We start from the raw sequence: 24,275 nt of genomic DNA on the forward strand, positions 1-24,275 counted from the left end.
ATTTGGTGTCATTAGCATTTTAATTTTCCTATTCTCAATGTTTTATTGCTTGTAATTATGTTCATACTTATTAAGATCATCATTTCAAACTATACTTTATTTGTACTCCTGATTGACCAAAGCCCTATCACATGTAGATTAATTTAACTCGTATGGCATTTATCGACCTCCAAAAATAACTTTGTTAATTTAACTCCAACACATTTGGTACTCTGTTTTGAATATGGCTTTTGGTCAACCACTAGGTTTAATATAATCACAAAATAATGATTTAAATAAATAATGGACAAGACTCCAAGTAATGAAACACTAGAAACAACTGGAAATAAGATCCAATAACTCCATATCTATCACCATTTGACAAATGATTATATTTTAGAAAATAGTTTTAATTTCATATTTTTCCATTTAGAATGAATTACTCGTGATCTTTAGGAAAATAAAATAATTTCTATAATTTGATGAAAATACAAACCATCTACTTTACCAAATTTGTCCAGTATGAATAAATTGGTGGTAAAAGAATAGTTTTAGAGTTATTTGATCAAAAACAAACTCATGTAATAATTTGGATGGCCACAAAATAAACTTAGATATATTTGAGAACATGTAAGAGTTGTAAGCAAATATGCCATGACTCAAAGAAAATTGAAAATAATATAGGATTTTTGGGTTCTTTTGTTAAGCTTGAGATCTTATTGGCCATGGTGGTCGTCGGCTATGTTATGCTCACAGCAAGCAACACCACGCGGTGCTGATGGCCGGCGGCTTGGCATAGCGGTGGCACGACGGCTCAGCACGCGGTGTTTAATTAATCTTATAATAGACCCATGACCCATCAGTGATGGCCACTAAAATGGACGAAACAATTAAGTTGAGTCTGCTAGCTGAATGATATAAGATAGAAGGCGGAGGTCAAGCACGGAGGGACGATCAATGGAGGTGGTCGCTCCCAAGATGTGTCAGTGACGGCTACTCCGACCATCAAACCAAAAGCCGCTAGCTATTAAAAAAAAAGACCCAACTAAATCACCAATAAGGTTAGCGAGACCAAATGTTATCCTATTAACTAACTCGATTTAAGCAAACTAACCCAATAATCCCTAGAGATGCCTTCTATACGCTTCACTAGGGCAAGCCATAAGATTAGGTTGCTTAATACACATATGGCCGAACTCGAGATGCAATCTTATCAATAGATTATACATATCTTCTGCACACTTGTTTTTTCAAGAAAGGATAGAAGAGGTCAAATCTCCATTGTGCCCTTACGTATTTGACTTGGGTATACATGAGGAATTAAAATTGTTTTATTAGAAAGATTTAGGTGCTAGATTGCAATTAACCATAGACATAAGGGGTTAGTAAAGAACATTGTTCGTAAATTGATGAAAGACTTGGTTAAATCCGTAAAAAGGCCTGGCTTGGACTGGATTATAGCAACTTAAAATCTTCTGTGGGGAATTTAGAAGATATCTAAGACACCTAAATCACACTTAAATCATATATCTCGAGGGTTTTTTTTTGTGTGTGTAAAACTTGAGGCCAATACAATGACGCCATGGCGAGGCTGTTGGCCAGGTTGCTGAGCTATATGCTTCCTGGTAGCCGGGCCGCGTCGCCCCCAGGCCCCAACATCATGCGTGTCACGGCAAAGGAGGGTGGTCTTGTCCTTTTGGGGAGTGGATAGGTGACGAGCCTAGAGAAGTCGATTTTTGTAGTTCATTTCGGCGGACTTCTTGGCTGGAGCTGTTACTGCGTGCACTATTTTACAGGGCTTCAGCAAGAGCCGGAGTTGAAACCATGCAGGGAAGCTTTACCAAACACGCCTTTAATGCTACCGCAGTTCTCACAAACATTCAAATCTGTTTGTTCCAAAAAGAAAGTTGAATCTCTCACTGTTAGTTAGGATTTTCGTTGATGGTATAGTACATATATCCGGAAAAGAACAAAAAGTTTCGTTCCCTATATTTAGGTGACAGATGGGTAACATAATTCAGCGATTTGGTGAGAAGCGAAAATCAGAGGAACATCAAGGTCAATAGAGCAACAGGAGAGCTAGCAAGTAGCAAGACTCTCTCATCTAATCAGTTCCGTGGTGGATATCATTATCAAGGCTTGATGATCAACCATTTGACCGATGTTTGACTTCGAGTTGGCTTCTTGGAGATGCTAACGTCCGAAGTTTCGTAGCCCGGTAATATGAACCCAATTTTATTTATACTACTAGTAGTAGAAGATCGAGTGAAACTTCACAAAACTATATTCGCTCTTGTTAAAAAGCACTTGACACATGTGATTTTCTACATTCTTCGACGAGTATTTTTTAATTACCATCAATTCCTTCTAGAATATAATATTAAATTCCTTCAAATTTAGGAGATTTTGCAAGTGCTTCGAACACAAATCCACACATATAACTTAAATATTTCGACACCAAATAATGTTGCAATTATTATTGTAGTTTTAAGGTTTAGCCAAATCTTGTCCTATGTAACATATTTTTGTTACTAGATGGGTACTGCGATTAGAAAAACTATCGCAAAACAACAATTTTATATAGCAAACTTCACAAAACTATACTATAATTAGAATAACTATCACAAAACTACACTCTTAAGAATCAATTTGAAAGAATTGCACTTTTCTCATGGGTTCATATGATCATATCACAAAACTATATATTTGCATTGCGTTCATTTCATTTTACAAATTTACACATTTTCATGTTTCAAAGTGTAGTTTATTTGCAATTCAAAATGACAATAACGATTTGACTTTATGATTGGACATTACAATAGTAGCGCATAGTCACCAAGTCATAATAGGTGCTCACATTTACGGATAATTCTTCTTTCATTGGTAGGCAATGGCCATGCATCAATAGCGAGAGCCATGTGGTAACTTCGTTAATCTCAAGGTGCTTATAGGGGTAGAGGGCGTGTGCATGTGTGTTCACATGGCTTAGTATCCGCGTGTGTAAAGTTTATGTTTGTACCGAGTCTAAAAAAATCATAGTTTCTTGAATTTAATTGTCAGAAGTGTAATTTATATAAGTGTAGTTGTGTGATAGTTTTTGCAAGCTTAATGCAGTTATGTGTGGTATACTCAAGATGTAATAGCCAATCTCTTGAAATAAAAGAAATAAAGTTTATGCAATAAAAAACACCCTCCAGCAACCCGCATATCCAACATCATAAATTTAGTGATATCCTCTCAAATTTGGGGTGACATTCTGTCTGTTCTATATGTTCTTTGGGATAGGGGAATCGCAAGGGGACAGAAATATGTTTTTTTAATATGCAGGAGGGCTGCATATTTTTATATTAAAATAGAAAATGGAAGATAATAATCACATAGAAAAGTAACCTCACTACCCTGACTAGATGGTCTGAGAAGGTTAACGCTAGAAAAAAAAATCATCTGATATACGTCATGAAACGACACCATCAGAAAACACAAAAGACTCACACTAGACCTTCTACATGACCTTTCTATGCGACCAAAAAATAGTTCCCCAAGCTTTCGAGCTCCAGCGAATCACCACAACCATATCTCTTTCTTGAAGAATTATTGTGCGGCTTGCAAGGAAGACGATACAACATAAAAAAACAATTCGATTTCTGTGATTCCCATCATAATGTCCAAGCCTCCAGGATCAAAATGTGATTAAATCCTCTTCTTTGGGCCTTTCCAATTTTTTACTTCATATTCTCCATCAATCAACAAAGCTTATCTCATTGCTTCTGGGTACCACACGATCTCGGGCCGAGATGAGACAACAAGTAGAACCACAATTGCCACGCAAACACAAAATCACAATTCGACGCGCATGCATAGCCAACGCACGCAACACACGAGCTACAACTAGATTGGGGGGAGGGGCCGCATGGGTGGGCGGTGGGCGGTGCGACCAGCAGAGAGGTCACCGCAGGGCGGTAGCGGTGGACGAGGCAGTGGCGGTTGAGTTCTCTATGTCTGGGTAGTGGTTGAGTTCTCCGTGGCCGATGGCGGTTAGGGTTTCAAGGAGAGGTCTCCATGCCTAGGGCCTTAGATGGGGAGGGGCCCAGGGGCGGTGGTCGGCCCGACAGTGGTGGCGGATTGAGAGGCTACGAGTGAGGCGACAGGAGACATCCTGTTGGGCGGAATAAATAGCGGAGGTAAGGAGTCGCGCGCTGATTGGGATTAGCTAAGGGCAGGGAATTAAAGGTTGGGCGGGGGTGGGCAGCGGGAGGGGGAGGTCACCAGCGGCCCTGGCGGTGGTCGAGGCGGTGACGGGAGGAGAAAGATGGAGGGAGGGAGAGATGATGATGGGTTTGGGATGAGACGGGGAAAAATCATGTGCTTGTGACATCTCCCTATGTGCACGTTGATTAAGAGGGTTAGGACAAAAAATATTTAGGGGAGATAGGATACCTCCGTATGAGAATATATATATATATATATATATATATATATATATATATATATATATATATATATATATATATATATATATATATATATGGAAATTAAATTAGGACTCTTAAAGATGCTCCAAGGGAGGCTACATATGTGCAACATGAAAAACCACAGCCCGAGGTTGACCGAACACGATAATTTCCACATAACAAGATTGATTGCCCTGCACAACCACACAATCTATCCTTGTTGTCCAACAACTTTTTTTTTTACTTGAAGTATATCCCAAGAGAACTTTTTTGTCGATATAGATAACCAACATGGAGCTAGCTCCTACTCCATATATATCTAGCTTGGTTCGTGTTTGTTATTGTTTATTTAGGATCCAGCCTTTCCTTGTCTTGTAAGCCAAAACACCGCGCTTTTCTTTCTTCCAGCAGCACCAGGCGATGATGCCTGTTCAGTTGCAAGCATGGTATTTTAGGGTGGTTCCTATCATCGATGGGTGCGTAGGGCCTCCACCTGTTGCAGTTGCAAGCAATGTATTTTCATGGCCGCGCGCATCAAGTCCAAGTGCTCAACCAGTCCACACAACAGTCAACACCTGCACACATTCCATCATGACAGATAAACATTCTCTGCTGCAGATCTGTTGGCTTGCTGCGAGGCCCTTCCGGCGGCCAGCAGGCCCAGCACAACCACTCCAACGATCTCATCAGGTCCAAGAATTCCCTCCCATGCACCGTCTAATGACAACTAAACAACAGAGAGGAGAGAGAAGCAAAGACAAAAAAAAAAAGAGGAAAGAGAGAGGCAGAGAGAGAGGCAAGAGGGAGAACAAAAATCACAAGAGGAGGGAAACAGCAAGTAAGCCACTTTCAATGCCATTGCTTGGTCTGTTAGGTTTGTTTTTTCTCTACTACTATTGGGTCCTTTTTTTTCTCCTTGAGAAGACAAAATTTGTTGTTTAGGGGACCAGACTACCAGCAGCAGCAGCAGCATCATCATCATCCTCTTTCTCTCTCTAGATTAGAGCAATCTTTTTCTCTCTCAAAAAAAAACTGCAATGATCAACTTTACCACACCCTCCTCTTCCTTTGATGATCCTTGCCGCCTTTACCTTTTTTTCTTCTTTTTTCTTTGCCCCCTCGCTCTTTGCCCTTTTATTCCCTGCCTAGTTGCTTTGCTTGCTGCTAACAAACTGCTTTCCATTGCTAGCTAGCTCCTAGTACCTCTTCGAGTTCCAGCAATACGCAACGCCATAGCTAGCTGCACTTGGCGTGGCCATGAAGGAGTTCTCGTACGAGGAGGTGGAGGCGGCGACGGGCGGATTCGCGGCGAAGAACCTCGTGGGAAAGGGCAGCCATGGCAGCGTGTATAGGGCCAGGCTGAGGGGAGGCGGCCGCAGGATGGCCGTCGTCGCCGTCAAGCGGCCGTCGCACGCGCAGGGGGAGGCCAAGCTCGCCAAAGAGATCGCCGTGCTCTCGGCCGCGCCGCGCCACCCGGGGGTCATCGGCATCGTCGGGGTGTCGTCATCGCCGCAGCCGCCGGCCGCGTCGGGGCCTCGGTTGCCTCCGCTGCTCGTCATGGAGTTCATGCCCAACGGGTCTCTGCACGACCTGCTGCACCGGTCGCCGAGGCCGCCGCCGTGGCCGCGCCGCGTGGAGATCGCGCTGGACGTGGCGCGCGCCGTGCAGGCGCTGCACGCCGCGGCGCCGCGAGTCATCATACACCGGGACGTCAAGTCCGCCAACGTCCTGCTCGGGCGCGACGGCCGCGCCCGGCTCGCGGACTTCAGCCTCGCCGTCAGCGTCAAGACCGTCGTCCACGCGCCACCTGGAGCTGCTGGAGCCTGCGGTGGCGGCGAGGAGAAGGACGGTGACGACGACAACGACGAAGACGAAGAAGGCGGCTCGGCGGGGCCAGCCCCGGCGGGCACGATCGGGTACCTGGACCCCTGCTACACGGAGCCCGGGCGGCTGGGCCCGGCGAGCGACGTGTTCAGCTTCGGCGTGGTGCTCCTGGAGCTCGTGAGCGGGCGCAAGGTGATGGACGTCAACTCGTCCCCGTCGTCCATCGTGTCCTGGGCCGCGCCGCTGATCGGAGCCGGGCGCGCGAGGGAGGTGCTCGACGCCAGGGTGGCCGCGCCGCCCACGGCGCGCGCGAACCGCGCGGTGGCCCGCGTCCTCACCCTGGCGGCGCGGTGCGTGTCGGAGACCGTGGAGCGGCGGCCGGCCATGGACGAGGTGGTCTCCGAGCTGCGCGGCGCCCTCGAGAGCGCCGGGTGGTGGCGGCACCACCACCGCGGCGACAGCGGCGGCGTGGTGGAGCGGGTGTGTAGGCACGTCGCGTCGTGGGGGCAGCGCGTCAGGAGGAGCAAGCGGGTGAGGGCGACCAAGGTCGAGTGCACCGAGCACTCCGGCAGCAGCGAGGCGCACGACGAGGCTCTGTCATCGCATCGGAAGAACGGCATGATGAGCGGCACGGCGCACTCAGATGGATCGAAGGCGAAAGAGAGTGCTTTGAATCGATTCGAGAGCGAGCTCGATCTCGTTTTCAGTAGTTGATTGAATGATAAACCTTAGATGGATGGATGTTTACTGTTGCTAGTTACATATCACCCACGAGACTGTTACTGTCACAGTAGTTACGAGACTAATCTACGGCTGTTTTGCTCGGTCTGTTCGTTTTTCACCTCGTGCAAGATATACACGTCAGTCTCGAGATATGGATCGACGTGGCGATGATGTATATACACTTGATGATTCACGTTTGAAATTTGGGTTTCTTCATCTTTGACTTCGACTTGAGACCATCATGCATTTCACTATCGTTCTAGTAAGTATATGATTGTGCATAATCCTGTCACCTAGTCCAACGCATCCTAGCAAAACTCTGGTAATGTAGGGAGATTATGGCATCGATTGGATGCATGTGTATTCATCTCAATCCACGTGGGTTGGAGTGGAATGGAATGGAATTTAGTTCAATTCCACTTCAACACATGTGGATTGCGATGAATACATGCGCATTCAAACAAGGCATATATACATGTGGATTGCGATGAATACATGCGCATTCAAACAAGGCATATATATATATAAAGGGTAAAGCTATTATGCAGCTGGCCATAGAATAACTTATTCTATAGCCACCTTAATTTACGATAATGTATCTACCAATTTACGATAACATGAATATGCATTTATGATACTCGTGTTACTATAACTCACGGTGATATTTACTATAATGTTATAGTAAATCACTTAGTAAGGAGTTATTGTAGTCTGGTAAATTAGCATGGTAATTATCATAACTCAAAGTGGCCACAGAATAAGTTATTCTATGGCCAGCTGCAAAGTAGTTATATATGTGTGTATATATATATATATATATATATATATATATATATATATATATATATATATATATATATATATATATATAATGGGCAGTCCACGTCAACCAGGGCAGGTTGTTAGGCGGCTGGATACAAGGGCCTTGTTTAGTTGGCAAAATGTTGTAGGAAATAATACTGTAGCACTTTCGTTGTTATTTGGCAATTAGTGTCTAATCATAGTCTAATTAGGTTTAAAAGATTCATCTCGTGAATTTCGTCTAAACTGTATAATTAGTTTTATTTTTTATTAATATTTAATGCTTCATGCATGCATCCAAAGATTCGATGTGACGGAGAATCTTGAAAAATTTTGTAAAATTTTGGGAACTAAACATGCACAAGGTAGCAAAATCAAATGAACCCATGCTGGCATGCATGAGGCCTACGGCATCGATCTGCAGCTAGCACTGGTAGACTAACATCAGAAGGACATTTTTTTTTTCCTGCTTTAGGCATGAGATGGCCATTATAATGTGAACAGTGAACCGGCAGCTGCTTACCTGCCCTGCACGCATGCTGCATGCAACCGTAGAAAAAAGCTCCTCTCCTTGATCTGATTCACACTGTAAAAGGTGGGAGAAAGAAAGAGTGTGTGAACAGAAGAAAGGTGTCATGAAGTTAATCTAGTCTCTTATCTGATGCACTCACGGCCCATGAAAACAGCTTAGCTCATTGTACTATATTAAAATCCAAATCCGTATCTACTTTTGTTAATCTGTTATTTAATAATTTGCTTTAGTTTGGCTCTTGGTTTGTTTAATGGAGAGAGAAGGATAGATAAACTCCGGGGAGGGAGGATCGGATCTTCGGAGGATCAGTTCTTGGAAAATAAGAGATTCGATAATAATATCATGCTTTTTTTGTGTCTGGGCTTGAATTAAGGGTGCATAAGACGCATTAGCTTATTGCAAATGCGTGAAAAAAAAAGGTATGGCAGCTTTCATAATTCTTTGTTTTAGAAAATACTAGAGATAAGGGACACAGTCTACTAGTATTCTAACTACAAACCAAAGTCAATTTCGTTTTGAAATAGTAAAAGAAAATGACTAGGTCATATTAGTGAATTTGAATTTATCAAACAGCACGTGTACCCGGTTTGCGTCCTTTAAAAGATACTCTATGTTCCAAATTACAAGACGTTTAATTTTTTCTGGATACATTGCTTTCATTATATACCTAAACATATTGTATATCTAAATGCATAACAAAAGCTATGTAACTAGAAAAATCAAAACGTCTTATAATTTAGAAGGGAGAGAGTAGTATTTTTAAAACTTAACACACTAAGCTTCCTCAGTTCAACGTGCTTGCAGTTGCAATTATATAATATAGATAATGCATTTGCACAGAATTCAAACCCTCAGAGAAGAATTTGCATGAATCTCCTGCATATTTAAATTAATTCAAAAATGGTTTCGCAAATGGAGCCTGGAATATCACTTTGCGCTCAAGTGCTGAACCATAAGGGCCTGTTTGGAACGCAGGAATTTCACAGGAATTGCGCAGGAATTTCACAGGAATCAGTTCATTTTCACAGGAAAAAGTACAGGAACGGGAAAAAATCCCGCGTTCCAAACAGGGCCTAAAAGGTTGGCTTCGCTTTGGATTTTCTCATTATTCTAAGAGAAGCAGCCTCCCTTGAAACGTCTACCTTACGTTATTTGAATAATCATCAGGTCGCCTCTTTTTTTAATCGAAGTTTGAAGGGGTGGGACTCTACAACATTTGAAAAAGTTGTTTCTTTTCGTGGAAAAAAAAGGATAGGTAGACGAGGAGATTCAGTCCAAGAGACAAGTTCCATTGACGAATTCCTTTGTCGAATACTTCTTCCAGATTTTATCTCTTTTGAGCGTTGAAAAACCTACTAATCGTCATCTTCCAGCACCTGCGCTTGGGAAACAAGAAGACTGGTGCAATTTCTTGCGGATTGCGGTGCCTTACCCAATTTGATACACATGACCGACTTCTACATTTTGATCGAGTAAAAGGATTGTTAAATTGTTCAAACAGAAAATGAAGCAAGGTTAAGATCGTACTTCCACTTATGTCCTGTCGTACGGCCAACAATCAAGAGATCTCAAGTCAACCTCTAGACCAAGACACACGCAGAGCCTTTTAACGTCACCCGCAGAGCCTTTTAACGTCACCAGAGCAACACTGTTGTTCAGTTATTAGGTCTACGGTCAACGCCTTGGCAGAAGGCAGTGCGGACAAATCGTTGAGTAATGCTGCGAAAAACTTATTACAGCACAAGAAGCAACGAGAAACCAAACAAAACCGGATATAGCTAGACCTGCATACCACGTATTTCTGCAAGAAATTTCAACCGGAAGGGAAAGGCATGATCATTGTACCAAGATAACACAAATGTAATACAACCACAAACAAATTTGGACGAAATTACCGACATGGTAGTAAAATCCCTTGGGAGAAAACAAACGGATATGTCCATTGACGCAGGGAGAGGAATAAGGCATAACCAAATGCAGTCAGTCTCCAACACTAGACTAGTTACTACCATCAGGAGAGGAACTAGCTTCAAAACGGCAGCGCAGCATCTCACTTGGCCATCATCACCTTCACGAACTCCTCATAGTTGATCTGGCCATCACCGTCCACGTCGGCTTCACGGATCATCTCGTCCACCTCCTCGTCCGTCAGCTTCTCACCAAGGTTGGTCATGACATGGCGAAGCTCAGCAGCGGAGATGAAGCCATTCTGGTCCTTGTCAAACACACGGAAGGCCTCCTTGAGCTCCTCCTCAGAGTCAGTGTCCTTCATCTTGCGTGCCATCAGGTTGAGAAACTCAGGAAAGTCAATGGTTCCATTGCCATCAGCATCAACCTCATTGATCATGTCCTGAAGCTCAGCCTCGGTAGGGTTCTGCCCCAATGAGCGCATCACAGTTCCAAGCTCCTTGGTGGTGATGCAGCCTGCAGCATGAGCCAAACATTACTTACTGCTTTCTCAAATTACTTAAACTGATATAGTAATAAACAATGAATCGATGATAGATAATAACCGGGAAAATATCTGAGAAAGACAGCTCAAAAATTTAAACCATTTTCTGAGGCGGCATTCCAATCATGATATGGTGTCAACAGTAATAGCAATCATGCTATCAACTAGTCCCCTAAAAGTTCCAGCTTTAACATGTTATCTTTCTATAAAGACTACCAATCATGTCAAAAAGTATTCATCCTCCACATGATCTGGGAGTTATTACAATTGATATGCAAATAGCAATACTTACCATGGTTAATCTATGAACTGCCCCACAGACAGAAAAGTACCACCAGACTACTGGTGCTACAGGATAACACCTCTACTAACGGACAAACTGGTATCAACATTATTATAAGGATAAATGCCATACTTTTCTTTATCTGACATTTTAAATTAATGTATTTCAGAGGTACAGATCACTTCTATTGTTCTACAAATTAACTGTGCCATCCAACAGAACTTCTGTAACACAATTAGAGGAATGGAGTTAGTCAACAACCTACATAACATAGGAATCTACTTGGCTTTTCTTTATCAGAATGGAAGGAAATGTTCAAGCAAAGAAAAGCAAACCCAAATGAAACCTAGATTTTCTAGTAATGAATTTCACCCAATGCCTAACTATTTGGGTTACAATTTGCAGGCATGAAAATGTATCATGATGAATTGATGATTGGAGAAAGATCATTAATAGTTTCTAAATACTACTCAAGATTAATGCCTGAAATGATATTCGAAAAAACTATTTTCATATGGTTAGGACACCCTAAATCAAAACACAAGCCCAAATTTATCGAGCACTTATTGATAATATGCGAATTGTTTTGATTCAAATTGTACTGGGATACAAACTACAACTGAACTCCATGATATCAATAACTTAGTGCAGATATAATTGCAATGAATGTTTGACTATTCTCACATTGAAAACTTGCTACAGTACAATTATTAAGCATGCTAATCAATGCCTACTGTGTGAAGAGTACTAGAATAGTACCTATTTAACACAATACTAGATGAGCACCAGAACTCCTAATTTTTTTAGGCAGCACTGCAGCAGGAATGCCATATGGACCACCCTTTTTCCTACGCGCTACGCTAGCACACTCGGTGGGTGTACACTCTCAACACCTTAGGTTTGAGTCCTCTTTAATTTGAATTTAAGTGCCCACCTAGTTCCTCTTTTGCTTGGTCAAACTTTTTTTCCTCTTATTATTACGCTAGCAGATGCCCCACCAAGGCATCACAAAAAAGAAGTGCACGGACCAGACTCGTTCGACTGGTAAACCCACTGAGCCAGATTTCCTGAGGATTTGAGATATTCTAGAAGCATAAGGGCTTCTGCTGCTATGAGCTATGTTAGCATTATAGATTCGATCATTCAAAGCATAATACAAGACTGTAACAACTAAGGGAGTGATCACAAATAAGAGAATAACCCAACTGGAAAAATGCTAGAATTGCCAATTCGTTGCATGCTCTTAGCTATCGACTAGGACTAGGGATTGTCAAAGAAGTTGATAATGTTATATTTTAATCCAGATCTAACAAAGTCCATTCAGAGCATGCTAACATAGCTAACATGAGAATTCTATAAGGAACACCAGGAAACAAGTCTAACTAGTGATAGCATGATATCAAACAGTTACGCTCCCTATGAAACAAATGTTACCAAAGGTTCATAGGTTTTGACTGTGCATTTCTCAGCTAGGTAACTCTTTTTGTTGACCCTAAATGCAACTTTGATATGTTTCATGAAAGAGAAATGAAAAAAAAAAACAGGTAAAAACCAATGAGTAGGGAACTGTACTTAACAAGCAACAAACTTGAAGAGTTTTTTCCCAGGCTACATTATTTTGATGCAATATTGTTCTTGCTATTTTCATCAGTCCCCTCAATATCTTCACAATTTAAAATCAATAAGCAATTAAGCATTAGACAATATTACTTCTGCAAATAAATTCATATAGATGCCATTACTCTTACAGACATGCCCATCGATTAGTATGAGGGGGAACCAAAAGCCTATGGTGTTGTTTGCTTACAACTTGCAAACGGTGGATGGCTAAATTTGGTAACTTGGACCAAATCTGGCAACCATCAGTTCATTAACACAAAACAATAGTTGCAAGTTTTTTGCCATAATTTGTCCAGCAGTTAGATGAACAGTTCTCTTTTAGCACACAATCACAGTGCAACAGATTGTGAGGGGATAATCCATAAATCTGTAACGGAACTCGCACAGTAACACCCTCACCCACATCCAGTCAAAGGCACTAACACCTGTATATCATAACACCACGTGATGTAACCAACGCCCAACGGCTAGCTCCAACACTTGCTAATTCATTCCGTATCGGCATATCCCTCACGCTGATGACACACCACACATCATCTTTCCTGCCATTCGCACACCTACTGGCTAGTCACTCACCATGCCCCTACAACCCCCATGACGCGATATGATTGCACCATGCTGCGGAGTTCACCGCCTTCAAGCTATTCCTGCCGACTAACTAGTGACTCAACATGCTATAAGTCCCCACGATCCGGATCACACCACGCTGCGCCCTGCGTCACATCCAAGCTGCAGGCAGCAGCATCCGCCGCCGCCACCATGTCCATGCTAACCACCGTGGTGCCACCTCCTCACACGATCGAATGCCTTCTACCACCTCCTCACATGATTCAATGCTTCCTACTATCACTATCCCGGTTTACCATAGTGGGGGAACTCCCATGGTATGGAATAATTCCTTGGCTGGAATTCCACACAACCTCCAATCGTCGGATACTAGAGCCAGCAGGTCGATCTGCCTTCGAATTTCCGCCCCGGGTGACACCTCCAAGCGGCTCCAAGGCCTAAAGCAATTTGTCTCCTCGCTGGGATCCTACTCAGAGAAATTGCAAGAACTAGTCGTAACGTGAATACGTGATAGAGCCCGGAAGAGATAAGAGGGCGTGAGATCTGCATCTACATGTCGAGATACCCCGAGACCACAAAAAACACACCCAAATCTACCCGCGATCCGCTTGATGCGAGGTGCCACGGACACAGCCAGCGGTCATGTGAGATCTCCCGTCGCTTCCGTGGCGTGAACCTACCCTGCCACATCAAGCCGCGCACGCGTCGGGAGAGAGGGGGAGAGAGAGAGAGAGCGGGGGAGTGGGGAATACCGTCGCCGTCCTTGTCGAAGAGGCTGAAGGCCTCCTTGAACTCGGCGATCTGGTCGTCGGTGAGCTGGTCCGCCATGGCAACCCGAGCGAGGATCCGACAGAGGGAGGGAGGCAGGCAGGCAGAGAGGCGAACCGCGAATGGAAGTGGGGGAGAGAGAAAGAGAGGAGAAAAGAGGGCACTGTGCGGTCAGGGGTCAGCGGTCAGAGGCGGTCAGTCCCACACCGACCAGTCCGGTCTCTCGTGGTCGTGGGCTCCACCTTCCACGCGCGAGACTTGTCTCCCCTGACCCCTGCTGCTCGTGGTGCCACGCCGTGCATTTGAGCATTTCTCCCGAATTTTTTTATTATTTAGCTTTTTTTTTAAATTTCTCGTAAATAGATCTCTGGCGGAAAGAATTCTAAAAGTAGATCCTTGGCTCGGCGTCAGAGTGATTGACGTCGAGCTTGGCACCACGGTCACTAGCGCCGAGTTCCTGGGCATGGGGAAATGACCTGCCAGGGGGCTCGGCGCCAAAATGACTAGCGCCGAGCTCGGCGCCGTAGATCTTGGCACCGAGCTCGGCGCCAGAGTGAATGGCGCCGAGCCCCTGCATTTAACCCCAGCCCAACCTTCTTTCCCGAGCGTTCTTCCTCTTCTTTCTTCTCCCTCTCGGGTTTTTCTCTCGCCACTTCACCCTACCTCACGAATCGATATATTGGACCTTGAAAACCTTGATTTGATCCGTAGATCTTCGAGAGCAAGGTATACTCGCTCACCTCCTTGTTTTTTCGCATCGATTCGGTACATATTAATCGGATTTTTGAACCTAAGAATCGTCATCACTTAGGGTTTCATTGTATCCCTCAATATATGTATTATACAATCGTAGGTTGATTCCAAGGCGTGGAAAAAGCTAGCAAACCAAGTCGCATGTAGTTATGTTATGGGTTCATTGTTGTGGATGAAATGAGAAACCCTAGGTTTAGGGTATAATGTTAACTGCTTTTAGTTCTTAGAACGAAATTGGTTGTATTGTAGTTATGCTTCTCATTGATATTTTTTTGTGATGTTTTTATTTATGTTTGTTAAATTACATCCGTTTTGTTAGATGCAAGAAATGTTTCGGGAGGAGTTTTGGCGAAAACAGGGTCGTCCTTGAGAATTATACCCCGACGCGTCTAGCAAAGATGCCCCCGTCCCTCCTGACCTTCCTGTCCCTAACTGTGACTGTGGTTTCCCGGCCCATGTTTTCAATCGAAACATCCGGATATAGCCACGTGTTGCTTCTACACATGTAGTTAGTTTAATGTAAGAAATTGTTTGTACTATCCTTTTTCTTTATTTGTTTAAGTATAGTACTAATATTTTGTTGGAATCTTGTTGTGTAGGACCATGAGAGGTGCTTTTTCTTTCAGTGGATCGATGGTGCAAACAAGTTTGATCCTAGGTACCTCTTTTTCGACGATTGGTTTAGAGGAAGACATCCACGTGAGCACTTCAAGCGGTGGGTTCCACCCCCCTAACCCTCCGGCAATGACGGCTAAGGAGAAGCACCTAGCCACAGTTAGACGACTCGAGGAACCTCCTTTGTGCGATTGCGGAGATCAAGCTGTGATAAACCCTGAGAATACGTTGAAGTTTGTGTGTCCAAACAAGCATGAAGTAAGTGCAAAGTGTATGTGTTAAAATCTTGAGCTATATGTGTTCATGTACTAATGTCTCATTATTTAGGTGTATTCAATGGTGAAGTATCGTTTCAAGGAGTGGTTGTATGGTCCTAAGAACCAATGGCTGAAAGAACCGCGGAGGGTTAAGGAAAAGAAGAAAGAACGGATAATCTACAAAGCACCTCCTGTCATGTGCGAATGTGGTGTAAAATCCAACTATGGCCTAGTCCCTTCGGAGCTTGGAATAGGCCATTATTGCGGCCATATGATTGAGTATGATGATGTTCGTTATTTTTCTAGTAAACATGAAATCGTATTTTATTTGTTTTGCTAAGACATATATGATATAATATTTCTTTTGAACAGAGCACTAGAAAATGCAGTTGGGAATGTTATGATGGTCAAGCTAAGTTCTTGGATGAACTGAAGAAGAGGCAACTAATTGCACGGAAGAGGGGATATGGACATGACTACGTCAACCTATTCATTAAACATCACAAAGAAAAGATATGTGAGTTTGCTAGACAGCGCGGTATTTGTAACCCGATCGATGTTGGGCTTAACAATTGGGGATTGGAGAGGCGGATGACGTTAGAGGAGGAGAGAGCAAGGAATGAGGCAAGGGAATAGACAAGAGTATAGATACAGGTCTTGAACGAGCATGTTGCTACATTATGTGCTAGTGAGTGCTTGAAAACCTTTTTCGTTACCTGGTTTTAAATGTAATATAATCACGTTGCTAACTGATTGCATTTTATACATGAAGGAATTGGTTGCAGCGGGAAACATGCTGCAGAGGTGGCTCATGCAAGGTATGAGGAGAAGAAGTTAGATGGCCATTGTCGGTGTTTCGTACAAGCACCGGCAAGTAAATTTATAGTAATGCGCGTTAGGCTCGGATGATGCGCTAAAGGACTCAAGATTTATACTGGTTCGGGCCGAATGTTCCTACGTCCAGTTTGTTGCTGCTCGTGTTATTAGCACCGTGAACGGTCTATAGTAAGGGGTACAAACGATCGAGAGAGGGACTGATCCCAAGTCTCTGATGAAAGGGTTGAAAAGAGGTCAAGAGCTTCATAGCAACTTGATTGTGTGTATGTGTGTCTTCCTCTTTGGTTCCAAGTCCTTCCCCTTGATGGAGGAAGCGCATCCCCTTTTATAGAGGAAGGGGCTGGCTTTTACAAGGGCAAGGGTTTAGGATGTATACTCTACTTAGTCTTGTGGCTCACGTCTACCTGGCTTCGATCTTCATTCTGATGAGTACGAAGGAAGATAAGCGCCTATAATACTATTGATATATCTGTAGAATGTCAGGTTGATTATAGAATGTTGCCCTGCGCAGGGTGTGGGCTGTAGTACAGTGGTTTTGACTTATTGGCCTCTCCCAGCCTTGCTCCGCACGCCTTCTAGTTCCTGTGAGTCTTCGTCGGAGGGACGAGGGGTCGGGGTCCGGAGTGACGCCGTGGTCAAGGCCTTCTGACTTGGCGGACCTAAGGGGTCGGGAAGCGGGTGCCGCTCCCTCGGGTCCATAGTGTGGTGACGGAATGTCCGTCATGCGTGGATATATTAAATCCTTTTTTGGAGCGTAGCGGTTGTCGTATATCTTCATCAGGTTCCGTGTCACAGGGCTGAAGGCGGCGCCTACAACTCTACAGGGCGAGGAGCACGCACCTGTACAACCTTTCGGGCTCTGTGGCACCCGGAAGGGTCTAAAGCACCTGTCCCGTCATCCCCTAGCAGTACTTTTCCTGCCAGGGCGCAGGGTATGGTCCTTGGAGCCACGGTTGACCCAAACGTCTTGTCCTGCCCTGTACATATCATTTTGAGGGAACGGGGAGAAGTTGTCAAGTAAGATGAATCCGGACTTCAGATATGGAGTAGGGTGAGGCTCGTTCCTTACCATTGGGCGAAACGGAGACCAATCCCTATCTCTAGGGCGAGACCATCCCTGCCCCTCCGGGGTTGGGTGAGGCGAAATCTATCCCTCAGCCCTCGGGCGAGACCGAGCCTGCCCTAAAGGCGTAGGGCGAGACGGAGATTAGCCCTGAGCCCTCGGGCGAGGCAGAGCCACCTCAAAGGCATTGGGCGAGACGGAGATTAGCCTTGAGCCCTTGGGCGAGGCAGAGCCACCTCAAAGGCATCGGGCGAGACGGAGTCTAGCCCTGAGCCCTCGGGCGAGGCCGAGCCACCTCAAAGGCATCGGGCAAGACGAAGACTAACCCTGAGCCCTCGGGTGAGGCAGAGCTATCTCAAAAAGGCGTCGGGTGAGGCGGAACCAAACCTCTGTCATTCGAACAAGGGATGAAACGGCGCTCTTGTGCGTCCAGAAGTTTTTAACGTTCGGTGGTTTTTGGTTCCACCTTCTGGGGTACCCCGGTATTAGGTCCCCGACAGTAGCCCCCGAGCCTCTAGGTGATTCGAGTAGAACCGCCTAGAGGGTATTTTTTGATTTCGTCGGAGTTACTTTGCCGAAGGGTGCGCACGAGCGCACCCGATGGGTGTAGCCCCGAGCCCTTGGGTGATTCGAGTAGAGTCGCTCGGGGGGTTGTATCAATCCCTTCGCGGGTAAGGCTAAATGACTTAGTTTTTCGTCAACTGGATGTTTTTCCGAGTGGGTCGTGGCATCCCGTTCGCGGGGAACTCATTCAGTGCTGACCTAACTGGTGCTTGTGCCCTTGATTTTGGATCATTCGTGGACCCTTCCTTAGTTGGGCCGGCCGCCGAGCTTCTGGGCCCTAGGCGGGTCAAAGAGAAAAAAGGGGCCTTCGTGGCTTGTGTTTCTCAGGTGGGTAGAGAGTCTGGATTCGCCTGGGGAAGGTGAATTTTCCATTGAGATTTTTGGGGTGAGAGGATAGGGACTGCAGGCGCGTGTCCCGCGACGTGACGCGGTGGCGCGCGTGGCAGGCCCGGAGATCGAGGCGAACGGTTGCCCTTCTCGCATCCGTCGCCTCCTATAAAACCACGGGGTTCGCCCCCAAGGTTCCGTATTTCGCTCCCCTACCTTTGCGTTCTGAAACATCCGCCACCAATTGCCCCAGCCCCCTGCGCTCGTGTTGCAGCCGCCGTTAAGCTCGCGCCTGCCCACCTCCCTTATTGCTTTGATGGAGTTGTGGGGCAGATCTAGCATCACCTCATGGCATCTGGAGGGCCTCGTCTGCCGTGGCCTTCTCCGCCCACTGTCCGCTGTCCAGGAGTGGCTGCTTCCTGGCGACGAGGGTGAGCCGGTGCCGCCCGAAGGGTATGTTGTCTCTTTCGCCATCTTTCATGAGCGGGGATTCGTGGTGCCCGTGCATAGATTCCTTCAGGGGCTACTGGATTATTAGGAGGTGGAGCTACAGCATCTAACTCCCAATGGGATTCAACACATGGCAGCGTTTGTTGCCCTATGCGATTATTTCCTAGGGATCAATCCCCATTTTGATCTGTGGCGATATTTCTTTAACATTAGTTTGTCGAAGAGGAAGATTGGGGGGAAAGATGTGAACGCGCCGATAGGATGTGCCAGCATTCATCTGTGCCATACCCGGTCGAGGGGTTACCCATACATGCGTCTGGCGACATCCAACAAGGGATGGCACTCGCAGTGGTTTTATGTTAGGGATGATGTGAGTGCCACCCTTCCGAGGTACACTGGACGCCTTATTGTAGATGCTCTGAAGTCGTGGAGCTGGGGCGTCTAGTCCAAAGACAAGAAACACCTCTCTGACCTTCTCTCCGCCCTCTAAGCCCTGAAGGATCGGGGTGTAAAGGGGACGGGGATTATCAGCGCCTATCATGCGAGGAGGGTGGCACCACTGATGGCGCGCGTGCTTCCCCTACATCGGATGATGCCCGGGATGTCGTTCGAAGGGACGGTGCTCGTTGACGAGGCACTCCCTTACTCGAAAGTGGTGCAGCGCATCAAGGAGGCAACGGAGCCGAAAAAGGATTCCGCCGGCAGGGTCCTCGGCATCATGTATCTGGTGCCCGGACATCCCCCAATGCGGCCGAAGCCTAGGTTCTTTGAATTCGTAAGCCTTCTTCTCTTGTGCCGTTTTCTTTTTTCTGAATCTCTATTTTTTTATACTCGCCTTCGTGGTGTTGGAACCAGCCGAGGGGGCTAGTCTTCAAGGACAGTCCAGTTCCGCTCCCCAAGGACAAGGCCGTGGCAGCGGCGAATCGACTCGCGGCTGAGCAGGACAAGAAAGCAAGAGAGCAGACGAAGAAGGCGAAGCGACTGAAGCAAGAGGCACAGGATCAGGGAGAGGATGTGAGCAGTGAGGATGAAGATGACAACGATGATGATGATGACGAGGTAGTCATCGGCATGGATTGGGACGTCCTGGACGATGAGGACACGCTGACAAGTGGCCACCTATCCGTGCAGGGACCCTTCCCTTTCTACGCGGAGGGAAGTGAATCGATGAGGTCGGTGGAGGCTGGCGAGTCTGCCGCTTCGCACGACGTGCTGGCCGAGGACCGGTGGGTGGAGGAAAGCGGGCCTACTACTGCCGACCCCAAAGCGATGGGGGAGGGGAGTGGCTCTAGTGCCGTGCCCCGTGAGATGATGGAGGGGAGCGGCTCTGGTGCCGCGCCCCGTGAGACGATGGAGGGGAGCGGCTCTGGTGCCGCGCCCCATGAGACGATGGAGGGGAGCGGGTCTGGAGCCACGCCCCATGAGGTAAGCCTCCCTGCCTCAGAGCAGGGGGTAGGCTCGAAACGGTCCCGCCCAGATGAGTCGGGGCAGGGATCTGGGGATCCGTCCCCAAAACGCTTCCGCCGGCTGAGGACGTCAACGTGAGCTGTTGATTCCCCTGTTTTCATCCTTTTTCCATTTCTATTTTGGTCTAATGATTAATACCTTTGTGTAGGTTCTTGCGGACAGGTCACCCCCTGGGGCTGGCGCCGAAGAAGAGTCTCGCCATTCAAGTGGGACAGATGGCATCGCCTAGCGTCATCCCTATTTCGGGCGGGAGTGATGCCGACGTCGGGGCTGCGTTGGCCGACCCGATGGTGTCCGTGGTGGCTCCCACACCCGCAGAGGTTACTAAGCGGGCGGCCTCCTCCATGGTAGATGTGGAACAGCCGGTCGGGGGCCGCATACTGCCGGTGGAGGTGGTCGTGACCGCGTCAAGCCAGGATCAGCCGGGCGCGGTCGTGGTGGCGCTCGAGGACGTAGTGCAATCCACGCCACCAAGGGCCCAGGCGGATCCGCCCGTGGCGCTCGAAGTGACCCAGACGGAGGAGGGTCTAGCCGGAGGGTCCTCAAGTGTGGCGGTGGTGCCGCATAGGGTCAGGAGGGAGCCGCCCCTGGCCCCTTTGTCGGGAGGAAGCTGCTCCCCCGCGCGGGGGGAGCCACCGCTTCAGTGGATGGCCGCCCAAGACCCAACGTCAGCTCTATTCTCGTTCGATGATCATTCTGAGAGCATGGAGCGGGAGGGTCTTGACATCAGAATTTTGACCATGCTGGAGGCCCTGGACCAGGCCAGAGGAGCCCTGCGTGAAATTGTCGTTCCTACTACCTAGGTATTCGCTTGATTTTCTTCTTTCTCCGCATATTTTTGTGTTTTTGCATTTCTGATTCCAGTCTTCTTCCTCTTCAGGTTCTTGTTGCTCGTAGCCGGAATAAATCCCGATTCCTCCGCGAGTAGAAGGCGGAGTGGGATCGCCTCTCCGAGGAGGCCTGGCTACGAGCAGACATGGCCGCATAGCTTGCTACTGCCTAAGAGCGGGAGGCCCAGGCGCGTCAAGACACGGAGGAGGCCCACAGGATGTTCGAGGATTTGTCGGCGAGGTCCAAGCTGGATGGGGAGGAGATCGCCAGGCTCCAAAAGGAGCAAGACAAGCTGCTGTAGAGGAATGCTACAGCTAATGAGAAGGCCGGCGAAGTCCTAAAGGAGCTGGAGATGGAGCGGGACCTCCGGCGAAAGGCCGAGAGTAGGGCCACGGCCCTTCAGCGGAAGGTGGACGAGGACGTCGATGTGGTTCGCTCGCTCTGGGCGGAGCTTAGTGATGCGGTGAGCCAAAGGTTGAGCGCCGAAAATGTCTCTGTCAAGCTGGAAAAGAGGCTGCCTATGCACGAAGGGCCCTTCAGGTTGAGAGCGATGAGCGCAATCTTCTGCAAGCTACGGTCGGGGTGGTCCTTAATGCCCTGAATGTGACGAAGCCGGTGGAGACCAGCCCGCTCGTGGCTCGTGCCGTAGGTATCATGGCTTGGGTGGGCCAGCTTGAGGAGAGTGCCTTTCACGCCAGGATCACCCAGGCCTTCACCGTCGCCCATGCTCATTACGAGAAGGAAATCAACCTGAAGGTGATGAGCGAAGGCTTCCCGTCCACCTATGAGGATGATGAGCTGGAGGCAATGGAGAAGATGGTTGCTCCCCTTGCGAAAAACCTGGCAGACAATCTGAAAGAGATGGTTCTCCCTCCACGGGAGTAATTAGTCGAACAATTTTGAGAACAACTTATATGTAATATGTGGACAAGTGTCGATATTTTTCGAGTCTGGATGCGGTTTCATGATTTTGTGTCGTAATTTCATTTTGTTTGATTTTTGCAATCTTACCAATCTGTTTCCCTGAATTATGCCGCTGGTCATGATGCGAGGAGATTGTTTCGAAAGAAAGAAAGGAGGTAGCCATACCTTAACCAGCCCCCGAGTAAGGTCCGACCCCCTGCATTTACTGGGGTCAGGGGTTACTGGAGATCGGAACTGTGGTTTTGGTGACAGGGTCGACGAAGTCCATGGATGACATCACAATATTCCCCGCCCTGTCTTCCAACAGAAATCCCCAACTGGGGATTCTATGGGCTCCGCAAGGTGGGGCCTTCGGACCTGTGTCCCTGTATTGATTGGCTCGAGCCCCCGAGCCTTGTTAGGGTCTGATAGGGGTCGGCCGTTATTTGCATGTTACCCTGTCCTCGGTTTTTGCAATCGGAGGGGCTGAGTGAACGACACTTGCCTCGACGGCTCGAGTATCGCGCTCAACGAGCTCACTAACGGGTATGTTCGTGTGGAATCCGGGTCCATCATTGGTTGATGGGGTCGGCAGAGCCCTCTGGTGGCACACCACAACTTCTTAACCCGCCTCCTGGCAGATGCCCGAGCCGTTCGATAGGCTCAGGCGGCCCAATGGCCTCTCCTCGATGGAGATTCTATGGGTTTGGCTTGGGGTTAGAATCGAACGAGAAAAGGTCGAGACGTCCCTGTGGCCTCTCTTCGATGGAGATTCTATGGGGTTGGGCAGGGCCGCTGGGGCTTGTCTCGGTTATCTCTCCCTGGCTCTGTTCGGCATGAGGCGGCCTCGAGCCCTTCGTGGGCCGACCTTCGAACCTTGGCCTATGGTCGCCTACATCGAATGAGGCGATGGCCATTTCGTGATGCGACACGCTGCGTTGGGATGTTTTGCCTACGTATAATATAATCAAAATGAAGGCAGGGTCAGTAATGTTACCTTGGCGGTATGAGTGATGAAAAGCTCCTACCAAATGTGTCTGTGCGGGGTTCGGACCCTGATGTTCGTGATAAGGTTGGAGTAACCTGCATAAGAATTGCTATTCTTTGTTTTTCGTATCTCGGTGGCGATCCGAGCCATTTAATTAACTTGGGCAACCTGATAGCTTCTCCTTTGGGAGAGACTCTGTAGGTGGACCCCTCCGAACCCTTTTTGAGAAAGTAGATGTTGGGCGTTGAGCATGATTTTTCTAGCGAACAAAAACAATGTAGCTACCGAGGCGTAGGGTCTGCTAGTTTGTCCAGTTTTTACTCAAAGTTTTATGCCCGTATTTCGCATCCTTAGTTTCAGGTGTATGGAGGGGGTCGGGTGAGGAGGAAGTCTAGATTGGTAGACATCCTCGGTAGCCCCTGATTGATGTTCGTATTCCTGCCGTTTAACGGGGTCAGAAGCCCAAGAATGAATTTTTAACGCGTAAAGTAAGAAGGCAGAGATGCTTATCTTTCTTTGGGCGTTCGTTTGTCATCTCTTCTGGGCCAGATGGCCGGCTCAGGAGATCTGAAAGGTCCTGTCGTCGGATCGTCCCATGGTCCTGCATGAGGAGGCGAAGGATTGTCTGCCTATGTGGGCGCCTTAATTGCCGCGTCCGGAGCGGGTCAGTGGCGGACCAAACCCAGGCAGTGTTTAGTTTGACCAAGGGGGGACGCCTCGTTGACCGGGGCGCGTCCCGTCAGTTCCGGCGCGTCCCCTCAGGTATCAATCAGTATTGATTCCGTATTTAAAGAGGGGAATAGAGAGGGTTTTTCGTCCAACCTTTCGCCTTTCCTTAGCTACAGCGCCTCCTCTTTAAATAGGGAGGGGGAGGGGAGTTCTCATCCCACCTCCTCTTCTGCCTCCGAGCTGCTATCTCTCCTTCTTCTTCCTTTCCGCCGAATGCATCCGTACGTCGCGGCGGTTCCTGAGTGAGGAAGAGTAATGCCAGAGAGAGAGAAAACTTATAGATTCGCTCGTGAATCTGGAGCATGATGTCGAGCTAGAGGTTATCCAATGTAGATGAGATGGTGCATACCGCCCTTGCTAAGGAGTCACTGTTGCCGAAGGAGAAGAGGCGCCAGTGGGTGTCGTACGTCGTCGACTGCGCCGTCGTCCGCTGTGCTCCTCCTTTGGCGGGAGGTGTTTCCTACCCATACGCCATTGTCAGGGTTATGGCT

General features: G+C 47.3%; 2 protein-coding genes across 2 annotated transcripts; one reads left to right on the top strand and one right to left on the bottom strand.

The window, feature by feature from the left end:
- Positions 1 to 5,239: 5,239 nt before the first annotated feature.
- Positions 5,240 to 7,140, top strand: LOC136449794 (serine/threonine-protein kinase-like protein At5g23170). The gene is made up of 2 exons (XM_066449989.1): positions 5,240 to 5,268; positions 5,620 to 7,140. The coding sequence occupies exon 2, from the start codon at positions 5,688 to 5,690 to the stop codon at positions 6,966 to 6,968; it is 1,281 nt and encodes a 426-aa protein (XP_066306086.1). The 5' UTR covers positions 5,240 to 5,268; positions 5,620 to 5,687; the 3' UTR covers positions 6,969 to 7,140.
- Positions 7,141 to 10,121: 2,981 nt separating this feature from the next.
- LOC136449795 (calmodulin-1) lies at positions 10,122 to 14,142 on the bottom strand. The gene is made up of 2 exons (XM_066449990.1): positions 13,985 to 14,142; positions 10,122 to 10,734 (listed from the first exon to the last, which is right to left on the bottom strand). Exons 1-2 carry the CDS (start codon positions 14,058 to 14,060, stop codon positions 10,361 to 10,363), a joined length of 450 nt encoding a protein of 149 aa, XP_066306087.1. The 5' UTR covers positions 14,061 to 14,142; the 3' UTR covers positions 10,122 to 10,360.
- Positions 14,143 to 24,275: the final 10,133 nt, after the last annotated feature.

Source organism: Miscanthus floridulus, chromosome 5, assembly GCF_019320115.1.
Source record: "Miscanthus floridulus cultivar M001 chromosome 5, ASM1932011v1, whole genome shotgun sequence".
Taxonomy (NCBI): domain Eukaryota; kingdom Viridiplantae; phylum Streptophyta; class Magnoliopsida; order Poales; family Poaceae; genus Miscanthus; species Miscanthus floridulus.